Source organism: Elephas maximus, chromosome 2 (assembly GCF_024166365.1).
Source record: "Elephas maximus indicus isolate mEleMax1 chromosome 2, mEleMax1 primary haplotype, whole genome shotgun sequence".
NCBI lineage: Eukaryota > Metazoa > Chordata > Mammalia > Proboscidea > Elephantidae > Elephas > Elephas maximus.
This window is the reverse complement of record NC_064820.1, coordinates 143,618,534-143,642,063: the sequence shown is the minus strand read 5'-3', so window position 1 is coordinate 143,642,063 and position 23,530 is coordinate 143,618,534. Positions and strand designations below refer to the sequence as shown.

The following is a 23,530-nucleotide window of genomic DNA, read 5'->3' as shown; positions in this document are numbered from 1 at the left end:
GAAAACAGTGGACCATTTCCAGAGAAATAACCCCACTTTAAAAAATACTTAGTTCTCAAAAGGCTGGCATTGCGTATTTGCTGTATTTGTTCCTATTTTGTTTGTGAAAGGTTTAATAAGCTTATCATGTAACACCAAATATTATTTTTTTTTCCAAATATTATTTTGTGGTTGAAAATGAAATAGTTTTCTTTTTTTCCCCCCGGACTTACAAGAATTCTGAAGTGCAGTGAGAATTGGGGTTTGTGTGTGCGTTATGGGGAGGGCAGTGAGGAAGATGAAAGGAAAGCATCCTAGCTCCTTCCCACACTCCAGGTTTAATTATAAGCCATAGTCCCTTGATTATATATTTATTTGGTTCCATTGATTTATCGAGGTAAAAATAAATGGATTTTTCCCACAAATGTATTTCAGGGCCCTGTTCGCATCTCAGATGGAGCCCACATTTGCCAGGAAAGTATTCCCTTGTTTTGATGAGCCAGCTCTGAAAGCAACCTTTAATATTACAATTATTCATCATCCAAGTTATGTGGCCCTTTCTAACATGCCAAGACTAGGTAAGTAATGCTTCCTGTCATCACATATATTGATTTTATATATATATATATGCATGTGTGTATCTACATACACACACATGTATGTGTATATACACATACACACACATATATATTCAATTCTATAATAGCTTGTATTTCAGTAGCTTTTCTAGGCAATGTGTTGGTAATGTATCATAATTGTTGCATAATAATAACCATTATGTTATTATGTTGTTATCAATGATGCCAAGTCACCCAAAATATTTGAGTATTCTAGAAAGCTTGGAAGAAAGGCAGTGATTTTAAAACATTACACTGGAGTACTGCCTTCAAACAATTCAGTTGTGGCTTTAAATCAGTGTAGTCAGTCTCCAGGTAGATCCCAGGGAGAGAGAGAACCATGGAGATGGATGTGTTTAGGGAGTCAGCCACCTGGGGTGTGTCTTAGCACCCACATCTTGGAGATGATAAACCCTGATTATTTTTGTATTAGGAGCTGAGAACATTATACATACTGTTTTTATACATTGGCAGTCTGCCATTGGAAGTTTGGAGAAGTTAGGGCTTCAACTATTCATCATTAGTGATAACAAGCTGATAGACTTGGTCTGAATCTGGTGCACAGATGTGTTTGATTTGGCTCATGTGACTTTTGACCGAATTAGTTTCCAACCTTTAAAAACACAGAGATTTCACATAAAATCTAGCTTATTTACTTTCTCAAAAACTCAGAAGCGCTAAACACCACTTATTTTTGAGTTCCTAGGTAATGGCAATCAGTTAGAGCTGCGAAGCAGCTGCCTGTAGACTGGGCTCATGCTCCCCTATCTGCCATGGTCCCCATCACTCCCTGTCATTGTACACTGGCCCATTTCAGATGGAATGCTTTGCCCTCGTAGGCATTTGAGTTTGTGATTTTTGCTTTAAAGGCCCTAGACTGCCACCACTGCAGACCTAGATGAGTCTCCTGAGAGTGACAAACTTGCACCTATTGATCTGTCAGCCTCGGCAGTTTGAGATTAAGTAGTTTGAGACCTGGACTGGACTAGGAAACGGTAGAAATGGGAGGAAGAGAGAGAAGGCAGGTTGGGGGTCAAACTTGCCGTGTTATGGATTTTCCCCTCAATCAGGCACATATTACTCAAGATGCTTATCTGGGCGCGAGATGCTGTCCTTAGATCTCCTTAATATGGTTTCTGTTAGCTTGTTGTTGTTAGCTGCCATCACGTTGGCCCCTGACTCATGGAGACCCTGTGCACGACAGAACACACTGCTGCCCTGTCCTGCGCCATCCCTATGATTGATTGTGGATGGGACTACTGTGATCCATAGGGTTTTCATGGGCTGATATTCAGAAGTAGGTTGCCAGGCCTTTTTTCCTGTTAGTCTGGAAGCTCTGCTGAAACCTGTTCAGCATCCTAGCAACATGCAATCCTTCATGGACAGATGGGTGGTGGCTGTGCATGAAGTACATTGTCTGGGAATCAAACCAGGGTCTCTAGCTTGTGAGGTGAGATTTCTACCACTGAACCATTGAAGCTTCATTATTGACAGCTTGTTGTTGTTGTTGTTAGGTGCCATCGAGTCGTTTTCCAAATTGCTAGACTCTAAAAAAAAAAAAGTTTTTTTTTTAAGGAGTGGTTGGAAAGACATAGCTGCTGACGGTTGATGATTAATTATTTCAGAGGTGGATTTTTTTTTTTTTATTTGTGCTTTAGGTAAAAAGTTTACAGAGCAAATTAATTTCTCATTAAATAGCTAATACACAAATTGTTTTGTGATATTTGTTGTCAACCCCATAATGTGTCAACATGCTCTCCTTCTCCATCCCGGGTTCCCTGTTTCCATTTACCCAGTTTTCCTGTCCCTTCCTGCCTTCTTGTCTTTGTTTTTAGGCTGGTGTGCCTGTTAGTCTCATATACATGACTGAACTACAAAGCATGTTCCTCATGTGTGTTATTGTTGGCCCCATAGACCTGTCTAATCTTTGGCTGAAGGGTGAACCTCAGGAATGACATCAGTATTGAGTTAAAAGGGTGTCTGGGGGCCATACTCTTGAGGTTTCTCCAGTCTCTGTCAGAGCAGCAAGCCTTGTCTGTTTTTGCGTGTGTGTGAATTTTAATTTTATTCTACATTTTTCTTCTGCTCTGTCCAGGACTGTCTATTGTGTTCCCTGCCAGAGCAACTGGGTGTTGGTAACCGAGCAACATCTAGTTGTTCTGGGCTCAGTGTGGTGAAGGTTGTGGTAGCTGTGGTTCATTAGTCCTTTGGACTAATCTTTCCTTTGTGTCTTTGGTTTTCTTCATTCTCCTTTGCTCCAGCTGGGATGGGACTAGGAGATGTATCTTAGATGGCCGCTCGCAGTTTTAAGACCCCAGACTCTGCTCACCACAGTTGGATGTAGAGCGTTTTCTTTATAGACTATATAATGCCAATTGAGCTAGATGTCCCCAAAGACCATGGTTCCCAGCTTAAATGTGGAAATTATTGACTAGGTTTACAGTGATATGTACTAAAATTTCTGTAGGTCAATCTGAAGAAGAAGATGTGAATGGAAACAAATGGACTGTTACTACCTTTTATACCACACCCCCAATGCCAACTTACTTAGTTGCATTTGTTATATGTGACTATGACTATGTCAACAGAACTGAGAGGGGCAAGGAGGTAAGTAAGGAAGCTTCTCCAGGTAAGGGAAAATGTACTGGCTACAGATTGTTCATGTACTCTTTCGGCTTCCAGGGGCTACCCCTACATATCCTGTTGTCACCTCCAGGTACTCTCTCTGCCTTTTTCCCGAGTCCTGTTAAAGCTCTATGTGTGGCTTTGCAGAAAGGAAATGCAACAATTCCCTCTGCAACTCTGTGGAATGGTTTCCATAGAGTGGCTGCCCATTAAGTTCAGTCTTCAGAGGCAGGTTCTGAGCACCCTCTTCCCAGCCACCTGCTGCCTTTATGGAGTACAGGAGAGAATGGGGATTGCTGCCAAAATGGCATGTTGGAGTTTTCGTTTAGTATGTGTTGTTTCCTCAGTCATGTTGATGTAGCCTTTCAAGCTGGGATAATATTCAAAATGTGTAACAACCAGTATGGCACAGACAGCAAGCAATAAAAATAGATACCAGCAAGAAATATCTGCTATGGCTGAAATGGTCCATGCAGGTTAAACATCATCCCTGTCTAGAAGCAGGGCTGCCATGTTCCTCAACTCCAGGGTATGGGACACTCCCCCTACCCCAAGTTTTGTAAAGTGGGGGCTTTGTCCTGAAATACCTAGTTTTCCCCCAATTATACCCTCATTTTATTAAGGTTATCGTGGAAGGGCTTTATGTACTGGCCACACCCTGTAATAGAGTGTAGAGGTAAGTAAGGTCAGTGTCTTAGGCCCTTTTCTTTCTAGTCAGATCTACTTCATGGGGCTGAGGAAAATCTGGCACTACAGCAGGTGGAGGCCCTCTCCTGGGCCCAAGATCTTTCAGGTTCTTACTATTGATTCATGGAGACAAGGAAGCTGTGGGAGAAAGCCAAGCCCACCTCAAGGGGGAGAATCGCTCAAAGCTACTCATCTTACACTCCATTTAACCTAGTGTTGAATGAATAATACTCTACTGGAGGCAAAGAGCAGCTCCTTATCTTCCTCAGCTGTTGGCTCGGGCCTGATTTTCCTTATTGAATAACCACTAATAGATCCTTGACATTCTCAAATATACCATTGGCGAAGTCAAACATTCATGACATATGTTGATAAATGTGCTCAGACATGACTGGGAAGCACATGCTCAGAGCCTGACATGAAGGAGTGGGCAGCACAGCTAGTATCCCAGGTGGCCCTTCCGCATCTACATCTCAGGTGGCTTGTTGCTGCTCTCAAGCTGCTTTACCCGCAACAATTCTTGCAAAGGGATACAACCTATTTCTTTGGGGGAAGATCACCTGAAAAGAAAGTCAGCTGCCATAGAAGCAAAGAGGAAATGGAGCATGTCTAAGAAAGTAACATCCACAGCCAGAAAATAGAAGTCTGGAAATGAATTTATCAGTGGAATGTTCCATTTGGCTATGGCTCAGCTTTCCAATGTGAATGAGTCTACCATATATCCTACTGGGGAACCAAAATTTACTCTTGGAATAGCGTGCAGTCTAGACAAAAATTGCTCATCAAATAAGAGATAAAAATTTAGTGAACTTGAAAGTGGTTAACATGTGGCGTAAGGATAACACAGGAAACACGTGACCAGGGCCAGTAATGACACACTTTGAGTACAATTTAACACACACAGACACTTGTAAAGATTTTGCTCTCCTGTGTGTAGAGAGAAGCCCTAGTGGTGAAGTGGTTAAGAGCTTAGCTGCTAACCAAAACGCCAGCAGTTCAAACCCACCAGCCGCTCCTTGGAAACCCTATCGGGCAGTTCTGCTCAGTCTTATAGGGTTGCAGTAAGTCAGAATCAACTTGATGGCAAGGGGTTTGGGTTTTTCGATGTATAGAGAAGACGACCAGGACACACTGGTGGACCAGGTGTGATTTTGAAGGAACTTCATGACTGCATCTCCAAAATGTATTTTTCATTGGCCATACAGGGGCCACCTGCTCTCCCGCTCAGCTTGAAATCCCCATCATCTGGCTCTCTTCTGCTCTATAAAGGTAACTTATGGGAAGGAGCTTTGCAAACTGAAAACAAATACACAAACATTGTTATTGCTGTTATTTTCCAAGGAGCCCTGATGGCACAGTGGTTAAAAACACGCAGTTGCTAACCGAAAGGTCGGTGGTTTGAACCCACCAGCAGCTCCATGGGAGAAAGATGTGGCTGTCTGCTTCCGTAAAGATTGACAGCCTTAGAAATCCTATGGGGCAGTTCTACTCTGTCCTGTAGGGTCACTATGAGTTGGAATTGACTTGGCAGCAGTGGGCTGGGTTATTTTCCAACAGGCTACAAGGCTACAGTTAAAATGCACACATTATCTTGAAGATGGGGAGAGTTGGCTATTACTTCCACTCAGTTGTGTGGGCTTCAGTTTAGCAGGCTTCCTAACCCTTGCCTCAGAATAGAGTTAGAGGAGGACAAGTTTAGTGTAGGGGCAGGACCAAGTCCTGTGGCTGTCTTTCCCAGATTAGGGAATCCTAAGGGATCAAGGCAAAGTGCCTTCAAACACATCAAGGCAAAGTGCCTTCAAACACAGGTGGTTGCATTTTGTGAAAGAGGCGCATTCCTGAAGACCTCATGTAATTCAAAAGTCACATAATTCAAGACTAATTTTCTAGCAGAAATAAAAGCAAAGTAAGCTGTGTTCTTGGAGTGCAAGAATCTGCAGATACTATGCTGCTGCTTTTTGTTTCCTTAGTTTTATCTCCAGTGTTTTGCAGAGAGCTCTTACTTAGATTAATTGCACTCTCATCAGGGCAACTGTTTTAATTTCCCCACCTCTAACTTTTGTTCCAGGGTTATTGAGTTTCAGGCATGTTATTTAGTATCAACGCTAACAACTCCATTAAAAAGTGCTCAGATGAAACTGTAAGGTAAAAAATTATTCTATATCATAACAACAATGAATGTTAAAACAGCATATTAGTCACAGAGAAGTCCCCACGTGCTCAATCAATAGTTATATAAAACTGGCAAACCATTGGAGGGGTTTCATTTACTACAGTGGAGGTGCCAGGTGGCAGTTGCATAAACAGAGTTTATAATTCTCTTGCTTCACCAGCTTTAAAATCTTTTTTTTTTTTTAATATTTTCATTTTATTTTTGGTGAAAATATACACAGCAAACTCTCTCCCGTTCTGCAGTCTCTAGACATAATCATCAATGACATTGGTTACATTCAAGTTGTGTCAACATTCTCATTTCTGTTCTAGTTGGTTTGCTTTCATTTAAACTCCCTGATCCCCCAAACCTTCTCATCTATTCTTTAACCTAGCTGTTGACCCTTTGGTCTTATAATTTTTTTTTAAACCAATAGTCAAGGGTGACAATCTTTACTCTTCATGCTAAACTGTTACTTAAAGGTGACTTTGGGGGATAGTTTCAATTCATGGTCTGAAGAGTAAGTTAGGGCCATAGTCTTGGGGACTCCTTCAGCCTCAATAGGTCCAGTAAGTTTAGATTCTTGAAAAATTATGAGTTCTGATGACTATTTTTCTTTTTTAATTAGGGAAACTTACCTTATTTCAAATTTTGAAAATAAAGTGGGACTATGAAGATTTGAATCACCAAACCATTTTAAATTTGCATGGTTCAAATTGCTTGAAATGGACCCTACCGTCTAACCCCATCTCCACCAACTGCAGAATTCTGATTGGGATCATTAAGAATACATCCTAAAGAGGAACACAAGAGTCCTCTTTTACCCTTACATAGAATCTTCATTTTCTGCAGGGATGGATGTCAGTGTGGACCATTCCAAGGATTTTTTTTTTTAATAATTTTTATTTTGCTTTAAGTGAAAGTTTACAAATCAAGTCAGTCTGTCACTTATAAGCTTATATACACCTTACTCCATACTCCCACTTACTCTCCCCCTAATGAGTCAGCCCGCTCCCTCCTTCCAGTCTCTCCTTTTGTGATGATTTTGCCAGTTTCTAACCCTCTCTACCCTCCTATTTCCCCTCCAGACAGGAGACGCCAACACAGTCTCAAGTGTCCACCTGATACAAGTAGCTCACTCTTCATCAGCATCTCTCTCCAACCCATTGTCCAGTCCTTTCCATGTCTGATGAGTTGTCTTCAGGAATGGTTCCTGTCCTGGGCCAACAGAAGGTTTAGGGACCATGACCATCGGGATTCTTCTAGTCTCAGTCAGACCATTAAATCTGGTCTTTTTACGAGAATTTGGGGTCTGCATCCCACTGATCTCCTGCTCCCTCAGGGATTCTCTGTTGTGCTCCCTGTCAGGGCCGTCATCCGTTGTGGCTGGGCACCATCTAGTTCTTCTGGTCTCAGGATGATGTAAGTCTCTGGTTCATGTGGCCCTTTCTGTCTCTTGGGCTCATAGTTATTGTGTGACCTTGGTGTTCTTCATTCTCCTTTGATCCAGGTGGGTTGAGACCAATTGATGCATCTTAGATGGCCACTTGTTAGCATTTAAGACCCTAGATGCCACACTTCAAAGTGGGATGCAGAATGTTTTCATAATAGAATTATTTTGCCAATTGACTTAGAAGTCCCCTTAAGCCATAGTCCCCAAACCCCTGCCCTTGCTCCGCTGACCTTTGAAGCATTCAGTTTAAAAGGATTTTTTTTTTTAATGACAAAAGTTATGCATGTTACTGTAAAAAGTTGGAATAACACACTGTATATGGAAACTACAATATTAGTGAGCAGCTTTCTGGGCATTTCTCAGCATGTATGCATTTAAACATTTTATTATGTAGCTTTTTCTGAAAAGGTAATTGGAGCAAGCAGGCTGTCACTTTCCACCATCACAAATGCTTTTCTTAATCACTGCTTGATTATTTTGATTTAGATACGCATCTGGGCCCGGAAAGATGCCATCGCAAATGGGAATGCAGACTTTGCTTTGAACATCACGGGTCTCATCTTCTCTTTTATGGAAGATTTGTTTAACATTAGCTACCCTCTTCCAAAAACAGGTGAGGCACCTTCCTTTCCAATGCAACTGGGGTTCTTGGGTTGAGGTTGGAGGGTACCTACATGAGCCTCTAAGGAACCTTTGTCACCATTTAGCTTCTGTTTGGGGCCTGGCCTCCTGCCATTACCTCTTACACATTTAAATTAGGACCTGTCCTTTTTTCTTTGTAGAGTGCCATGTGCCTAGTGGGTATTCAGAGAGCTCTCAGGCTTTAGATCCCTGCTGGTTACTCAATGGCAGCCTCACCTCCTCCAGCCACTGCTGTCTCTCCTGCCTTGTGTCCTTTTTTCTCATAATGCAAATATACCACCCAATGTTTTTGTTCCTCTTAGCAGGGCTGTGTAAATTACTCCAGTTCCCATTTGTAAGATTTTTTTTTTAATGTTCTTTAGCTATGAGTCATTAAATTAGGACTTGGTGATCTCATCTGTGATTTTTCATCGTATAAAATTGGAATCGTGTGAATATGATTCTTGAGGAAATACATAAACATTGTATCTCTCATAGGTCTACAGAATATATTCTTAAAATTATATGGACACTTTGCTCAGAAAGTTGTTCAATTTTCTTCTGTCTATATTGAGAGTATCATGCAAATGTATTTTGTTCCTCTGACATGTTCCCTGAGGTCTTTGGAAAAAGAATGCTTTGCCTATATCGGCAGACAAAGGAAGGAGACAGGAAGTAAATACTTGGGAGCTCAAAGCTCCTGAGCACCAGGAAGCCAGTGGCCCTGAGGCTCTATTGTTCTGGCTAAGAAGGAACAGAGACCAGCTTGGACCATTCAGGGATTCTGGAGAGATACCTGTCATTTAGGGGGTAGGAGGCAGTGGGACGCTATGAGTCAGAGTCGACTCAACAGCACTGGCAGTGGGAATCCAGCCTTGGAGAACAGCATTGCAGGCAAAGCTCCTGGCGCTTCTGAGGCTGGAGAATTTCAAAATGACCTTTATCTAGCTAAGAAGAATTTCTTTCATGTTTATTTAAAGAGAAGTCCAGAGTTATCCTTGATATCTTATTCCCTCAAAACACCGCCTCCCTCTAATTAGTCATTTCCTTCCTATCTCCTGCATTCATCTGCTTCTCCCTATCCCCTAGTCCACCCTGGTTTATATCACCAACATCTCTACCACAGCAGCTCTCACCTGGTTTCTCCATATCGAAGCCAGATGGATCCTTCCAGAGCAAAATTCCAATGTTACTTTCCTCTTTAAAATCTTTTCTGTGGCTTCCCGTTACCCTGAGGATAATGTCCAAACTCTCCATCATCCCATGTCAGCCTCTCAGGGCTTCCAGCAGCTCCTCAGTGTGGAGGAGCTGCGCTCTTCCTGGCACTATCTCTGCGGCCTCCTACGCTTCCGCCTTTCTCACCTCTTCTCTAGGCTCTTGAACATGCAGCTTGCTCTTTCTGAATGCCTTCTACCCAACTGTTAATTCCTGTATTTCTCAACTCACAGCCCCCTCATTCAGCAAGTCTTCCCTAACTTCTTTTTTCATGATTCCACAGAATCCCATACACCCCTCCATCAGAACCCTTGACACACTTTATCCTAAGTTGGGTTCAGGATCTGAATTGCCTTTTTATTTGTACTCCCATGACAGTACTTGTCTCATAGCGGTAAACAGTAAACCTTTTTGGTGGGTGTAATCATGGCTTGGGGCCAGTCTCTGATCTCCTTCAACCCTATAAGGTAGAAGGAGAACCAAGATCAACAGTGCAAGGCTGACTTCCATGAGGCAGAGGTTAGACAAGCCTCTTCTCTCCACCATTTCTATCAATTCTGATACCAATCGTCCCTACCACAGCACTCTCTACTGGGTTAGATAATTCATCACAGTGGCCACACAGAACTCACAGACCATACTCACAATTATGGAGTCTATTAGGGAAGTAATAGTTACAGTTTCAGGCTCAGGGACAACACTCAAGATACAGTTCTTCCATCATCAGAAAAACCTCTTCCCAGCCATGTTCACAGGAACGTCTCTCCCTAGCCCTCAGTTTCTGCCCAAAGGCACTTAGCTTTCTCTCTCTGTGGGCCAGGAAGCCCATCATGCCACCTCCTGCTGCAGAGTCCCTGCTGCAGAGTCCCTGCTGCAGAGTCCCTGCTGCAGAGTCCCTGCTGCAGAGTCCCTGCTGCAGAGTCCCTGCTGCAGAGTCCCTGCTGCAGAGTCCCTGCTGCTGATCTCTCATTCCTTGGTGGTGGTGAGCTCCTCCTCTCTGCTCTGGAATTGGCTCTCTTTTAAGGCAAAACTGACCAATCCCCTTGGTAGGCCACAATTACCCTATCATACGATCACCTGGGTGGGAGTTAGAAGACCATGGCTAGAAAGGCCACACACAAAAGTAATTAATCCACTAGAGTGGGGGAAATAAATATGTACAATTAATTCAGTTATTTCACTTAAATTCTCACTAGATTATTTACTTCTGGAGTTCAGGGTTATATTTGACATCTTACCCAATATTACACATACAAACCCATTAAAACCAAACCCACTGCCGTTGAATCAATTCTGACTCATAGCAACCCTATAGGACAGAGTAGAACTGCCCCACAGGGTTTCCAAGGCTGCAATCTTTACAGAAGCAGACTGCCACATGTTTCTTCTGTGGCTCGAATCGCCAATCTTTTTGGTGAGCAGCCAAGTGCTTAACCACTGTGGCACCAGGGCTCCAATTTACACATAGGAGGTGCTCAATAAAAATGTGTTTTGACTGGTAGATAAAATAAACAAAACTTTTCTTACTGGATTTTTAGGAGAAAGATAAACTAATGGTTCATAGTTACTTTAACTTTTGGTTGAGTCACAAAAAAAAAAAAGAGAGAACAAAGCAAGATAAAAAACCTTCTGTATCAACATTTCCTATATATTCTATACTATTACTCTCAGTGCGGCCTTGGTGGCACAGTGGTTAAGAGCTTGGCTGCTAACCAAAAGGTCAGTAGTTTGAATCCATCAGCTGCTCCTTGGAAACCCTATGGGGCAGTTCTACTCTCTCTTATAGGTTCTCTATGAGTCAGAATTGACTCAACAGCGTGAGTTTGGTTTTTTGTTTTGTTTTATTCTTGTACTCTCAATGAGTCAGATAAGAAGCCATTTGTTTTATTTCTCCCACGTTGTTCTTTTAGTTTATCTTCTTATCACTGAATTCTAAACCTTAGAATCTAAGATAATATATATAAACCACATTCATGAATCTATCATATAGAAAAGCCTTTTTTCTGATGTTGCTATCATTTTCCTTCAAGCTGTTTAAAGTAAAAAGTGGGCTGAAATATGAAAATATTACAGATATTGATAAAGTTAGGTTTTGGGGTTATTAGTACAAATTTTGAAAGAAAAAGTGGCATGTTGCTTTTAGGAATACAGACCTTTCAGATGTGCAAACATATGAAGTGACAACTTCTCTTTTAAGCTTTGATCATGCTTTTAACTTAACAGTGGTGGACTCACTGTATGTATCACACATCCCAATGTGGACTGTATTTTTGTGGTGATAAAACTCAAGTAATGGCATACAACATAAATCAGAAAGCAGTGATATAATCACCATAATAAATGAGAATTTACTGAGTACATACTGGGTACCTATTACTTTTCTAGGTGCCATAAGAATATAAAAGAAGTAGGTGGCTAGGGCTCTGTTCAAGTAGCTGAGTTAGGGAGATAGCTTGCATATTTTAGAAACAAAAACAGCAAGTTTGCAAGCAAGAGATAAAATACTAGCTATGTAAAAGTCAAAAAAGAAAGAAGATGAAGAATTATTAATTGGAGTATCCCAAATATATAAAGAACATCTACAAGTAAATAAGAAAAATACAACCCCATAGGAAAATGAATAAAAATATATGAATAGATACATTATGATAAGGAAACACATGTGGCTAACAAATTTATGCAGACATATTTAACCTCACTAGTAATCTGGAAAAATGAATATCCAAGCCACAGTGAGGCTCTGTTTTATACCCATTTGATTATCTGAAAGTAAAAATTCCAACAATGCCAAGTGTCAAAGAGAATCTGAAATTGTTGATATGAGTGTCAACGGTTATAACCACTTAGAAAAATATTTGTTCTTGTCTAGCAACTTTCACCGTTATAAAAAAAATACCTTAAAACCTAGTAATTCCATCCCTAGGTATGTATCCTCAAAGGGAATTTGAACACAGATATACTAGATGACATTTATAAGAGTGTTCATAGCTATACTTTTTACAGTAGCCCCAAACTGTTCACAACCCAAATGGTTATTGACAAGATAACGGATAAATAAGCAGCTGTAGTATAGTCACACGATAGAATGTTGTTGTTAGGTGCCGTTGAGTTGCTTCTGACTCACAGTGACCCTATGCACAACAGAATGAAACACTGCCCTCTCCTGTGCCATCTTCACAATCGTTGCTATGTTTGAGCACGTTGTTGCAGCCCCTGTGTCAATCCATTTCGTTGAGGGGCTTCCTCTTTTTCGCTGATCCTCTGCTTTACCAAGCATGGTGCCCTCCTCCAGGTACTGGTCCCTCCTGATAACATGTTCAAAGTACATGAGACAAAGTTCCATCTCTCCATACTCGCTTCTAAGGAGCATTCTAACTGTACTTCTTCCAAGGCAGACTTGTTCGTTCTTTTGGCAGTCTATGGTATATTCAGTATTCTTTGCCAGCACCATAATTCAAATGCATCAATTCTTCAGTCTTCCTTATTCATAGCAATGAAAATGAAGCACTTTTCTCTAAAATTCAAAACAGCAAATTGTATATATGTGTATATATATATATATATATGATTGACACAGTGCCTGCAAAATGGGCTCAAGCATAGTAATGATTGTGAGGATGGTGCAGGATCAGGCAGTGTTTCATTTTATTGTACATAGGATCCTTAAGAGTTGGAACCGACTTGCCAGCACATAACAACAACAACACACATACACACACACACACACACATATATATTTTTATCTTTTTTAAAGCAAGAGAAAGATAAATACAAAATGCAGAATATTAGTTATCTTTGGAGAATAGCCTCAAGGACGAGTTGTGAAGGAGCACCCAGATAGATGTAAGTCAGTGGTTCTCACACTTTAACCATTATTGGAAACATCCAGAAGGCTTGTTAAAACACAGATTGCCATCCTCTACCACAGAGGTCCTGATTTAGGAGATCTGGGGCAGGTTCTTAGAATTTTAATTTCTAACAAGTCCCTAGGTGTTGCCAATGCTGCTGGTATGGGAATCACAATATGAATTACTGATAATACTCAAAATTATGGATTGGCAAACCACCAAGTTTGGCTCATTACCTGTATTCGTATGGCCCAGGAGCAAAGAATGGTTTTTACAATTTTTAATTGTTGGGAAAAAAAAATTTGTAACACATAAAAATTATATGAAATTTAAATTGCAGTGTCCATAAAGTTTTATTGAAACACAGCTATACCTATTCACTTACATAGTATCATGGCTGTGTAAAAATGGCTTGGCAGAAGTGTCTGATCTCCTTTAACTTCACAAGAGGGAAGGAAAATCAAGATCAACAGCCCAAGGCTGAATTCCATGAGGCGGAGGTCAGACAGGCCTCTTCTCTCCACCATTTTTACCAATTCTGCCATCAGCTATCCCTTCCACGGCCCTCTCTACTTCTCTACTGGGTTTGATAATTCATAGCAATGACCACACAGAACTCACAGATAATATTCGCAATTATTGGGTTTATTAGGGAAGTAACAAGTTACAATTCAGGTTGACGGATGCTCAGGATACAGTTCTTCCATCAGGATAGCCTCTGCCCAGCTGTGCTTGCAGGCAGGCCTCTTCCTGAACATTGGCCTCTGCCCAGCTCAAGAAAGTGTGACAGAGCTTTTTTAGCTCTGCTTACTGGAGGCACCCCATTCCTCCAGTAAGCATCGGTGCATAGGAGCTCAGCTCTAGCTCTGTGGGTCAGCAAACCTAGCTCTATCAAGTGCCTGAGGCACCCTACTTTGTCAGCAAGTCTCCTGCCTGAAGACCTTCAGCTTTCTTTCTCACTCTGTGGGCCAGGATGTTCACCACACTGTCTCCTGTCAGTCTCTCCTGCTGCAGTTTTTCTGCCACCACTTCTTGCCATCTTCAGTGTTACAGTTCTCTATCTGTCTGTCTCTCTCAGTCTCCTGGCTCCAGGAGCTTCTCAGTGCAGGGATTCCAGGTCCAAAGGACGCATTCCACTCTTGGCTCTGAGTGAGATCCTTTCCTTCTAACCTCTGGGATGGCTCATTTTAAGCCCAACAGGATGGTAAAACTGACCAAGCCCCTTGGTGGGCCATGATTACTCTATTTGCACAGTCCCACCGAACCACTTAGGTGAGAGTTACAACACCATGTCGAGAGAGGGCACACAAAAGTGATCCATCAGGCCACAGGCTGCTTTTGCACTTCAAAGCCAAAGCTGAATAACTACAGCAGAAACTGTATAGACTGCAAAGCCAAAAATATTTACTGTCTGGCTCTATACAGAAAAGTTCTGCCAGCTGTTGTTCTAAAGGGTTAGATCGTGCGTTCATGGATGTTCATATTATTATTTTAAAATAATGGATTGTTAAAATTAAGTAAAACAGGGTCACATGTGAACTAATGCTGATAGTTTATCAAGAAGCAAGGGTTTTCTTTAATCTGGTTCTATGAAGTAAAAAATAAATTAAAAAGAATACTCATTGGTGTTAGTAAGAAATGGCTTCTTAAAGCTGGTAAGATTTGACCACCCATACTGGTGGCATTCATGAATTGAGCAGAGGACTTCCTGGGATAGCAAAGGGCATGAACAAAGACTCAGTGGTTGTAGAGAACAAAACGAATTGGCTTGAGTGGAGCAGAGTGGTCTTGCGTGAGGGGAGGAAGCTTAGAAGAATGGAAACCCAGGTTGTGTCAACTAAGTATGTGCAAAGATAATAGAGTGCCAACAGTGGAGGTGATATAATGAACTGGATACACATGGTCAACTTCAGCCATGTGTGAAGTCAACTTAAGTTATTTAACATAGGATAGCATAGAGCATTTATTAGACAAATGTAGTATGGATATATGAAAATGATATTTCTTCCATTAGAAAAAGAAAAGAAAATTTTATTGTTTTTCTGGTTATGAAAATAATAAGTGATACACTGTAGAAAATTTGGAAAAATAAAGAAAAGTAAAAAAAAAAAAACAAAGAGAAAGAGAGAAGAAAAATCTCCTTTTTCTCATGCTACCACAGAGAGATAATCACTGCTAACATTTTAATGTGTATTTCCCAGTATCTGTCTTAGTCTCTATCTCTGTAATTGTTTATTTTAATAAAAATTGCATCATAGAATTGACACTGTTCTTCAAATGGCTTTTTAAAAGTAACAGTATATAGCAACATGATCTAAATAGCTACATGTTCTTTTGTATTGTCATTTTTAAGACATAGAATGCCTAGATATCAATTTGCCAAAATAACTTATTTCATACTATGTGGTTAAACATTTGGATAGATGCCACCTTTTCTGAGTTACTTTAAAAACACTAAAGAAAATCCTTATAAGGAAATGTTGGTGAATCTCTCCATAGTTTAGTATAAATTAACTTAGTATAAATTCCAAAAGTAGAATAATTTAATCAAAGGGTATGAACATTTTCAAGATTGTGAAATATTTTCCAGATTGTTCTAGAAAGGTTGTACCAGTTTATACTCTCAACAACAAGCTATGGGCCAGTTTTCCTCTACCTACATCAATACTATTAATCTTCTTGTAAATTTGAAAGATACTTGTAGCATTGTTTTTATTTTTGTTTATTAATAACTAAGAAAGTTGAACAATTTTGAAGAGGAATTTTGGCCATTTGAATGCTTTCTTTGGTAAATCGTTCACATCTTTGTTTTTTTCTCTTTGATTTGTCAGAGTTCCTTAAATATTAAAAAAAATTATATGTATTGCCTAGTTGTTTATGATATATGCTGCAAATACTTTTCTCAGTTGTGGTTTGCCTTTCAAATTTGTTTATGGTGTCTTTTTGGTCAACTTAATTATTTAAGTTTTATATGTCAAAACAATTTATTTCTGATCCCTGTCTTTGGTATTTGTCTTTAAATAAAGCCTTCTCTCCCCTCATATTAAATTATTTACTTATGATTTCATTTTGTGATATTTATATCTAGAAATCCCAAATTTCTTGGAAGAGATGCTTTCATTTTGCCCTTTATTTAAATCCACTTAGATATAGTTGCCTTGCCTATTTTTGACAACCGTGCAATGGAAAATTGGGGATTATTGATGTTCGATGAGTCGTTATTGTTGCTGCATCCAAATGATCAACTGACGGAAAAGAAGGCTGTGATCTCCTACATTGTCTCCCATGAGATTGGACATCAGGCATGTGGTAAAACGTTCTTTCTTATTTCACATAAAGGTATTCTTCAGCTGCTTACTCAAAAACCCAAAACAAAACAAAAATCCTGCTGTGTACCAAAATTTTAAATATATGTATTTGAAACTTAGGCAACCCTGGTGGTGTAGTGGTTAAGTGCTATGGCTGCTAACCAAAGGGTTGGCAGTTCAAATCCTCCCGGCTCTCCTTGGAAACTCTATGGGGCAGTTCTACTCTGTCTTATAGGGTCGCCATGAGTTGGAATTGACTCGACAGCACTGGGTTTTGGGTATTTGAAACTTGTGATAGTAATTAGAAACAGTGTAATCAGATTCTGGGTGGATTTGAACTGTTGATGCTGGGTCATAGTAATTTGACCTGACAATCCAGTGGAGGATTGGCTTTATGTCCAAAGGCTGACTGCTCCACAAAATCTGCTTCAGGAAAAGTCAGCCAAGCAGAGCTATGATTATTTGTTTTCCATTTCATCTTAAAATAAATAGTACTAAAAAAGGTCCCTAAAAGATACCCACATCAGTAGATTGTTGTAAACTTCTATTTTTCTGAGAGAGCTTAAAGGGATGCAGACAGTATATTGGTGTCCATGATATATGCAATAATTAATCCTCTGACTGTGTTCTTAAAGGCAGTGTAAACAAGGATTCATGGTTCACTTCATTAGATCCATGTGGTTGCATATTGGTGATTTTACAAGTTTGGCTATTTGATTTGATGGAGATTCTCACATTTGCATGTTGGTCTATATTCCATTAATACAAGTTTGTCAAGAAAGAAATCATTTAAAGCCTGAAATTGTTATCTTCATAGTGATGTGATGCCCTAAGAAGTTTTGGAAAAGAGTGAATTGCTGGGATTGAGGAACACCCTGTCATGCAGTCAACACACACTTTCACAAGTTTTGATCAGTCTCCCCAAGAGTCATTTTTTAATTATACCTAATGTGATACATTGCTTTGAAATACAGGCTGCTAACTATGAATACATCACAGCTGTTGTAAGAATTTGGTTAAATACTAGCCATGGGTTTGTTGATTTTGGAGATATTTGTTTTTGTTTCCTGATTCTATTCATCATCCGTTTGACAATTTCTTTCTGCTAAACTGTAATAGAAAATAATTATAGCTGAATCACACTGCAGAACATGTGATCCGCATGGTCTCGTCACTGATTTGTAGATGGCACAGGTCAAATCAAGTTCTTAAAAATAACTGCTTGGAGCAAAATCCTGATGTAGTCTATTTAGAGTATGAACCAAAAACTCCAAACCCGTTGCTGTCCAGTCGATTCCAATTCGTTGTGACCCTATAGGACAGAGTAGAACTGCCCCATAGGGTTTCCAAGGACCAGAACTGCCCCATAGGGTTTCCAAGGAGCAGCTGGTGGATTCAAACTGTAGACCTTTTCATTAGCAACCTGAGCTCTTAAACAGTATGCTACCAGGGCTCCATTTACAGGATAATGTGCTGGAATTAGTAGGTGTTAAGTCAGCATTCAGGACTTCAGGTTTATTTAGTGTAACACAACTTTTGGGCAAAGTGGACAGTTTAAGAAATGCTACTCTAGCTTGGGGTCCTGGTGGCACAGTAGTTAACAGCTCGACTGCTAACTGAAAGATCAGCAGTATGAATCCACCAGCCACTCCTTAGAAACCCTATGGAACAGTTGTACTTTGTCCTATAGAGTTGCTATGAGTCGGAATTGACTCGACAGCAATGGGTTTTACTCTAGCTTACTTTATTTTTGAACATCACAGTTTAAAAACAAAACTTGCTTTCAATCATTGGATGTGAAGTATTTATTTGAGAGCAGTGCCTGGCTGATATCTCTTCATGTTAAAAAAAAATAATGTGATTGTTGGAGTCTTGTTTTCCAGTTTTGTTATTAATGGCAAATAAATTTTTAGTATAACTTTTGACCTTACATTCATTTAACATGTAACTACAATAAATATTACTTAAATTAAATTTAAGAAAGTTCTCTTTTCTCCCATCTCCAAAAGTGGTTTGGAAACTTGGTTACCATGAATTGGTGGAACAATATCTGGCTCAATGAGGGTTTTGCATCTTATTTTGAGTTTGGAGTAATTAACTACTTCAATCCTAAACTCCCCAAAGTAAGTATTTTGTTAAATTTCAGTATGATTTTCCCCTAATTACAAAAGTTATATGTATTTATTGTTGAGAATGTATAAAATACAGAAAAATAAAAGGAATATTAAATGATCTATGATACCAGAGATAATTGGTGTCATTTTTAATTACGTTTTTACCTCAAGTTTTTACCTGTTGTAAATATTCATAAAAGTGGATATTAGCTAGAGATTCGTAATTATTTTACTGCTTCATGTTAATCATGAACAATTCCACAAATCATTAATTCATTTTTGAAAACAAGATTTTTATGACTACCTAATATTTTATTATGTCATCTTATGTAGTATATGCTTGTAATCTTTCTTTATTGTTAGATTTTAGATTATTTTCACTTATTCTCTCCTACACCAAAGTTTAAAGCCGTTGTAATCATTAGTCTATGAATTTAATGATGACTAATATCAACTCGTAGCGATGGGTTAATATGCTTTTTTTTTTAGTCATTAGTCTATACTTTAATAAGCAGTATGCTACTTTTAGTCAATCATAGTAAATATTATTGCTGATATTGTAATTTTGCTGCTTTGACTAAGTAGTAACACTGAAAAATAAATTCACAGATATGCACATCTGATTATTTCAACCGTAGTTTATATTTAATCGTATTTTATATTTAACCGTAGTTTATAATCTATTTAGAGTAATTAGGAGGTGCTTTCAGAATGGCATAATAAAGCCAAATTGATTTGCTTTTATTTAGATTTTTAAACTTTTAGGTGGAATGTTGTCTTTTGACACATTATGGTTTATAGCAAACCAGAAGTCCTTTCTTGGCTTGCCTTGTCTTTTTCTCTTGTTTCCAAGGCTAGATTCTTGACATCTTTTCTCCTCTTTCTACCCTCGTTTACTCAAAGAGTTTATTGATATTGAAAGACTGATTTCTACTGGCCAGACCCTCCTTACAGCTGAATATATTCATCTTAAAGGAGATTCTAAGATTATGTTCTTTCTAATGTTTTGATAGCATAATTTCCCTTTTTTAATAACAGGATGGTGATGGTATGTAGATGATTTGGTTTTTGTTAATTGCTTGACAAGATAAAAAAACTGATAAACTTATCTTGGCCTCAAAAAAACTTTAAAAAATTTTTTTACTTTACTATCTATGTGAAACGTTATTGCCTGGATAGCACTGTTGTGGAGCAGCCTCTTAATATTCCAGTTCCGTGACACCCAGCCTACTCTTTGTGAACATTCTATAAAATGCCCCCCTACCCCAGCCCCTTTGCAGTGTCTCGGCCTTTCTCTCCTGACTGTGCACAGGTTGGCTTGTCCTGGAGGGAAGTTTGGACATCATCATATAGATCAGGGCACTGAAGTACTGAAAAGTTAAGTGGTACTGAAGGGTTAAGTGACTTACCCAAAGTCATTTGCCCAATTGGGACAGAACTCTGATTATAACTCAGTTCTCTGGAACTAGTCTGATGGTGATGATGATGATAATAACAACAGTAATACTGTATTTGCCTTCATTGGGCACTTGGGACTTAATATATGCCAGTGTGAGTTCTACACATACACCATCTTATTCAATCCTCAAAACAACCCTGTAAGTATAGTTGTTATTTCTATTTTACAGATGAATAAACTGAGGCATAGAGGCATTAAGTAAGTTGCCCTAGGGCTCACAGTTATTAAATGTCAGCACTGGGATTCATTTCCAGGTCTCTCTGACTGCAAAAACCATCCTTTTAGCCACTGGCTCTACAGATAAAGCGCAGCGGAGCATCCTTGTTCTCAAGTAGCTAATGGTGTGTGTGCATGCATCATATATGCATATGTATAAGTTTTTATACATACAGTAAACCTTAGTTGCCTTCAAAGGTCCTTCCCATATACTCCATACCTTCAAACTTTTTTGTATCTCTCTTTTATAAAATAGAATCTACACAGGGTTAGTGCCATCTACAACTGTTTTTGAAAGCATTTGATTGTATCACAAATTAACTTTGTACTTAGAGTCAATAAGGAAAGAAGTTTCGTTCCTGTAAAACAATTAAATTCATCTTCTCTTTTCTTAATGGAGAGGAATATATCACTAACATCAATTTTGTTTACTTAATGCAACTAAAATGGCCATGATATTATCAGTATCTGATAAAATGTAACTGATAAAAGTTGATGAGAATGTATTACTGGTGTTTGCGGAGCTAAGATTGCAAGATTAGTGTCTTTTTGTACCATTTAGTTATTTCTTTTTTATCACTGCTTCCTTAATCATTCTCTTCTGAGTCACATTTCTCAGGCCCCTGGTTGGTGCAAGCAGCTACTAGCTGAAAGGTTGGTGGTTCAAACCCACCTAGAGGCACCTCGGAAGACAGGCCTGGCAATCTGCTTCTAAAAAGTCACAGCCTTAAAAACCCTGTGGAGCAGTTTTACTCTGCACACATGGGGTCACTGAACGTTGGAATCAACTGCAAATGACAACAACAACAAGGAAGCAGCAGACTTGGTGAGGGGAAAGGGCATATAAGGGCCCTATAGCCAGTCAGATCTTGCTCTGCCATTTACTGCAAATGTGAGTAGCTGAGATAAGTACTTAAACACCTCTGAGCTATAGTTCTTCATACCTAAAATAGGAGTCATGTAGTCATTCAACAGATTATTGAGCATCTACTATGTACTATTCTAACGTACCATTTATTAAGCACTCCTTCTGTGGCACAGTGGTTAGTAGCTACGACTGCTAACCAAAAGGTCAGCAGCAGTTCAAATCCATCAGCCACTCCTTGGAAACCCTATGGGGCAGTTATACTCTGTTCTATTGGGTTGCTGTGACTCGGAATCAACTTGACGACAACAAGTTTTGTTTTTTGTTTTTGTGCTTACAGGCTGTTACACACATTATATCATTCAATCCTCAGAACAACTCTGAGAGGAAAAAATAGTAGTAGTAATAATAACCACAACAGTGCTTAACTCTTATTGAACATGTCTTATTTGCCAGGTACTGTGCTAAGAATAAAGGAGCCCTGGTGGTGCAGTGATTAAAGCACTCTGCTGCTAACTGAAAGGCTAGTGGTTAAAACCCACCAGCTGCATGTATACAAAGCCAACAGCCAACATCATCCTAAATGGAGAGAGTCTGAAAGCATTCCCCTTGAGATTGGGAACCAGACAAGGATACCCTTTATCATCACTCTTATTCAACATTGTGCTAGAGGTCCTAGCCAGAGCAATTAGGCTAGATAAAGAAATAAAGAGCATGCAGATAGGTAAGGAAGAAGTAAAAGTATCCCTGTTTACGGATGACATGATCTTATACACAGAAAACCCTAAAGAATCCTCAAGAAAACTACTGAAATGAATAGAAGAGTTCAGCAGAATATCAGGATACAAGATAAACACACAAAAATCAGTTGGATTCCTTTACACCAACAAAGAGAACATCAAAGAGGAAATCACCAAATCAATACCACTTATAGTAGCCCCCAAGAAGATAACATACTTAGGAATAAATCTTACCAGAGACATAAAAGACCTATACAAAGAAAGCTACAAGAAACTACTGCAAGAAACCTAAAGAGACCTACTTAAGTGGAAAAACATACCTTGCTCATAGATAGGAAGACTTAACATTGTAAAAATGTCTGTTCTACCAAAAGCAATCTATATATACAATGCACTTCTGATCCAAATCCCAAAGACATTATTTAAAGAGATGGAGAAACAAGTCACCAACTTCACATGGAAGGGAGAGAGGCCCCGGATAAGTAAAAAAGAAAAAGAAGAACACAGTGAGGGGCCTCACTCTACCTGATTTTAGAACCTATTATACTGCCACGGTAGTCAAAACAACCTGGTACTGGTACAACAACAGATACATAGACCAATGGAACAGAATTGAGAATCTAGACATAAATCCATCCACATATGAGCAGCTGATATTTGACAAGGGCCCAAAGTCAGTTAAATGGGTAAAAGACAGTCTCTTTACCAAACGATGCTGACATAACTGGATATCCATCTGCAAAAAAATGAAACAAGACCCATACCTCATACCATGCACAAAAATTAACTCAAAATGGATCAAAGACCTAAACATAAAATCTAAAACGATAAAGGTCATGGAAGAAAAAATAGGGACAATGCTAGGAGCGGTAATACATGGCATAGACAGTATACAAAACATTACTAACAATGCACAAACACCAGAAGAGAAACTAGATAACTGGGAGCTCCTAAAAATCAAACACCTATGCTCATCTAAAGACTTCACCAAAAGAGTAAAAAGATTACCTACAGACTGGGAAAAAGTTTTTAGCTATGACATTTCTGATCAGCATCTTATCTCTAAAATCTACATGATACTGCAAAAGCTCAGCAGCAAAAAAACAATCCAATTAAAAAATGGGCAAAGGATATCAACAGACACTTCCCTAAAGAAGACATTCAGGTAGCTAACAGATAGATACATGAGGAGATGCTCACGATCATTAGCCATTACAGAAATGCAAATCAAAACTGCAATGAGATTCCATCTCACTCCAACAAGGCTGGCATTAATCCAAAAAACACAAAATAATAAATGTTGGAGAGGTTGTGGAGAGACCGGAACACTTTTACACTGCTGGTTGGAATGTAAAATGGTACAACCACTTTGAAAATCAATTTGGCTCTTCCTTAAAAAGCTAGAAATAGAACTACCATATGATCCAGCAATCCCACTCCTTAGAATATATCCTAGAGAAATAAGAGCCTTTACACAAACAGATATATGCACACCCATGTTCATTGCAGCGCTATTTACAAGAGGAAAAAGATGGAAGCAACCAAGGTGCCCATCAACAGATGAATGGATAAATAAGTGATGGTATATTCCTAGAATGGAATACTATGCATTGATAAAGAACAATGATGAA

General features: G+C 39.2%; 1 protein-coding gene across 1 annotated transcript in view; it reads left to right on the top strand.

Moving 5' to 3' along the window:
• Window positions 1–23,530, top strand: part of LVRN (laeverin) — a 105,036-nt gene that overhangs the window by 21,679 nt on the left and 59,827 nt on the right. The window contains exons 2-6 of the mRNA XM_049873615.1: window positions 415–557; window positions 3,064–3,203; window positions 8,000–8,126; window positions 16,345–16,499; window positions 18,515–18,628. Coding sequence (XP_049729572.1) covers window positions 415–557; window positions 3,064–3,203; window positions 8,000–8,126; window positions 16,345–16,499; window positions 18,515–18,628 — 679 coding nt within the window. The remainder of the gene's footprint in view (window positions 1–414; window positions 558–3,063; window positions 3,204–7,999; window positions 8,127–16,344; window positions 16,500–18,514; window positions 18,629–23,530) is intronic.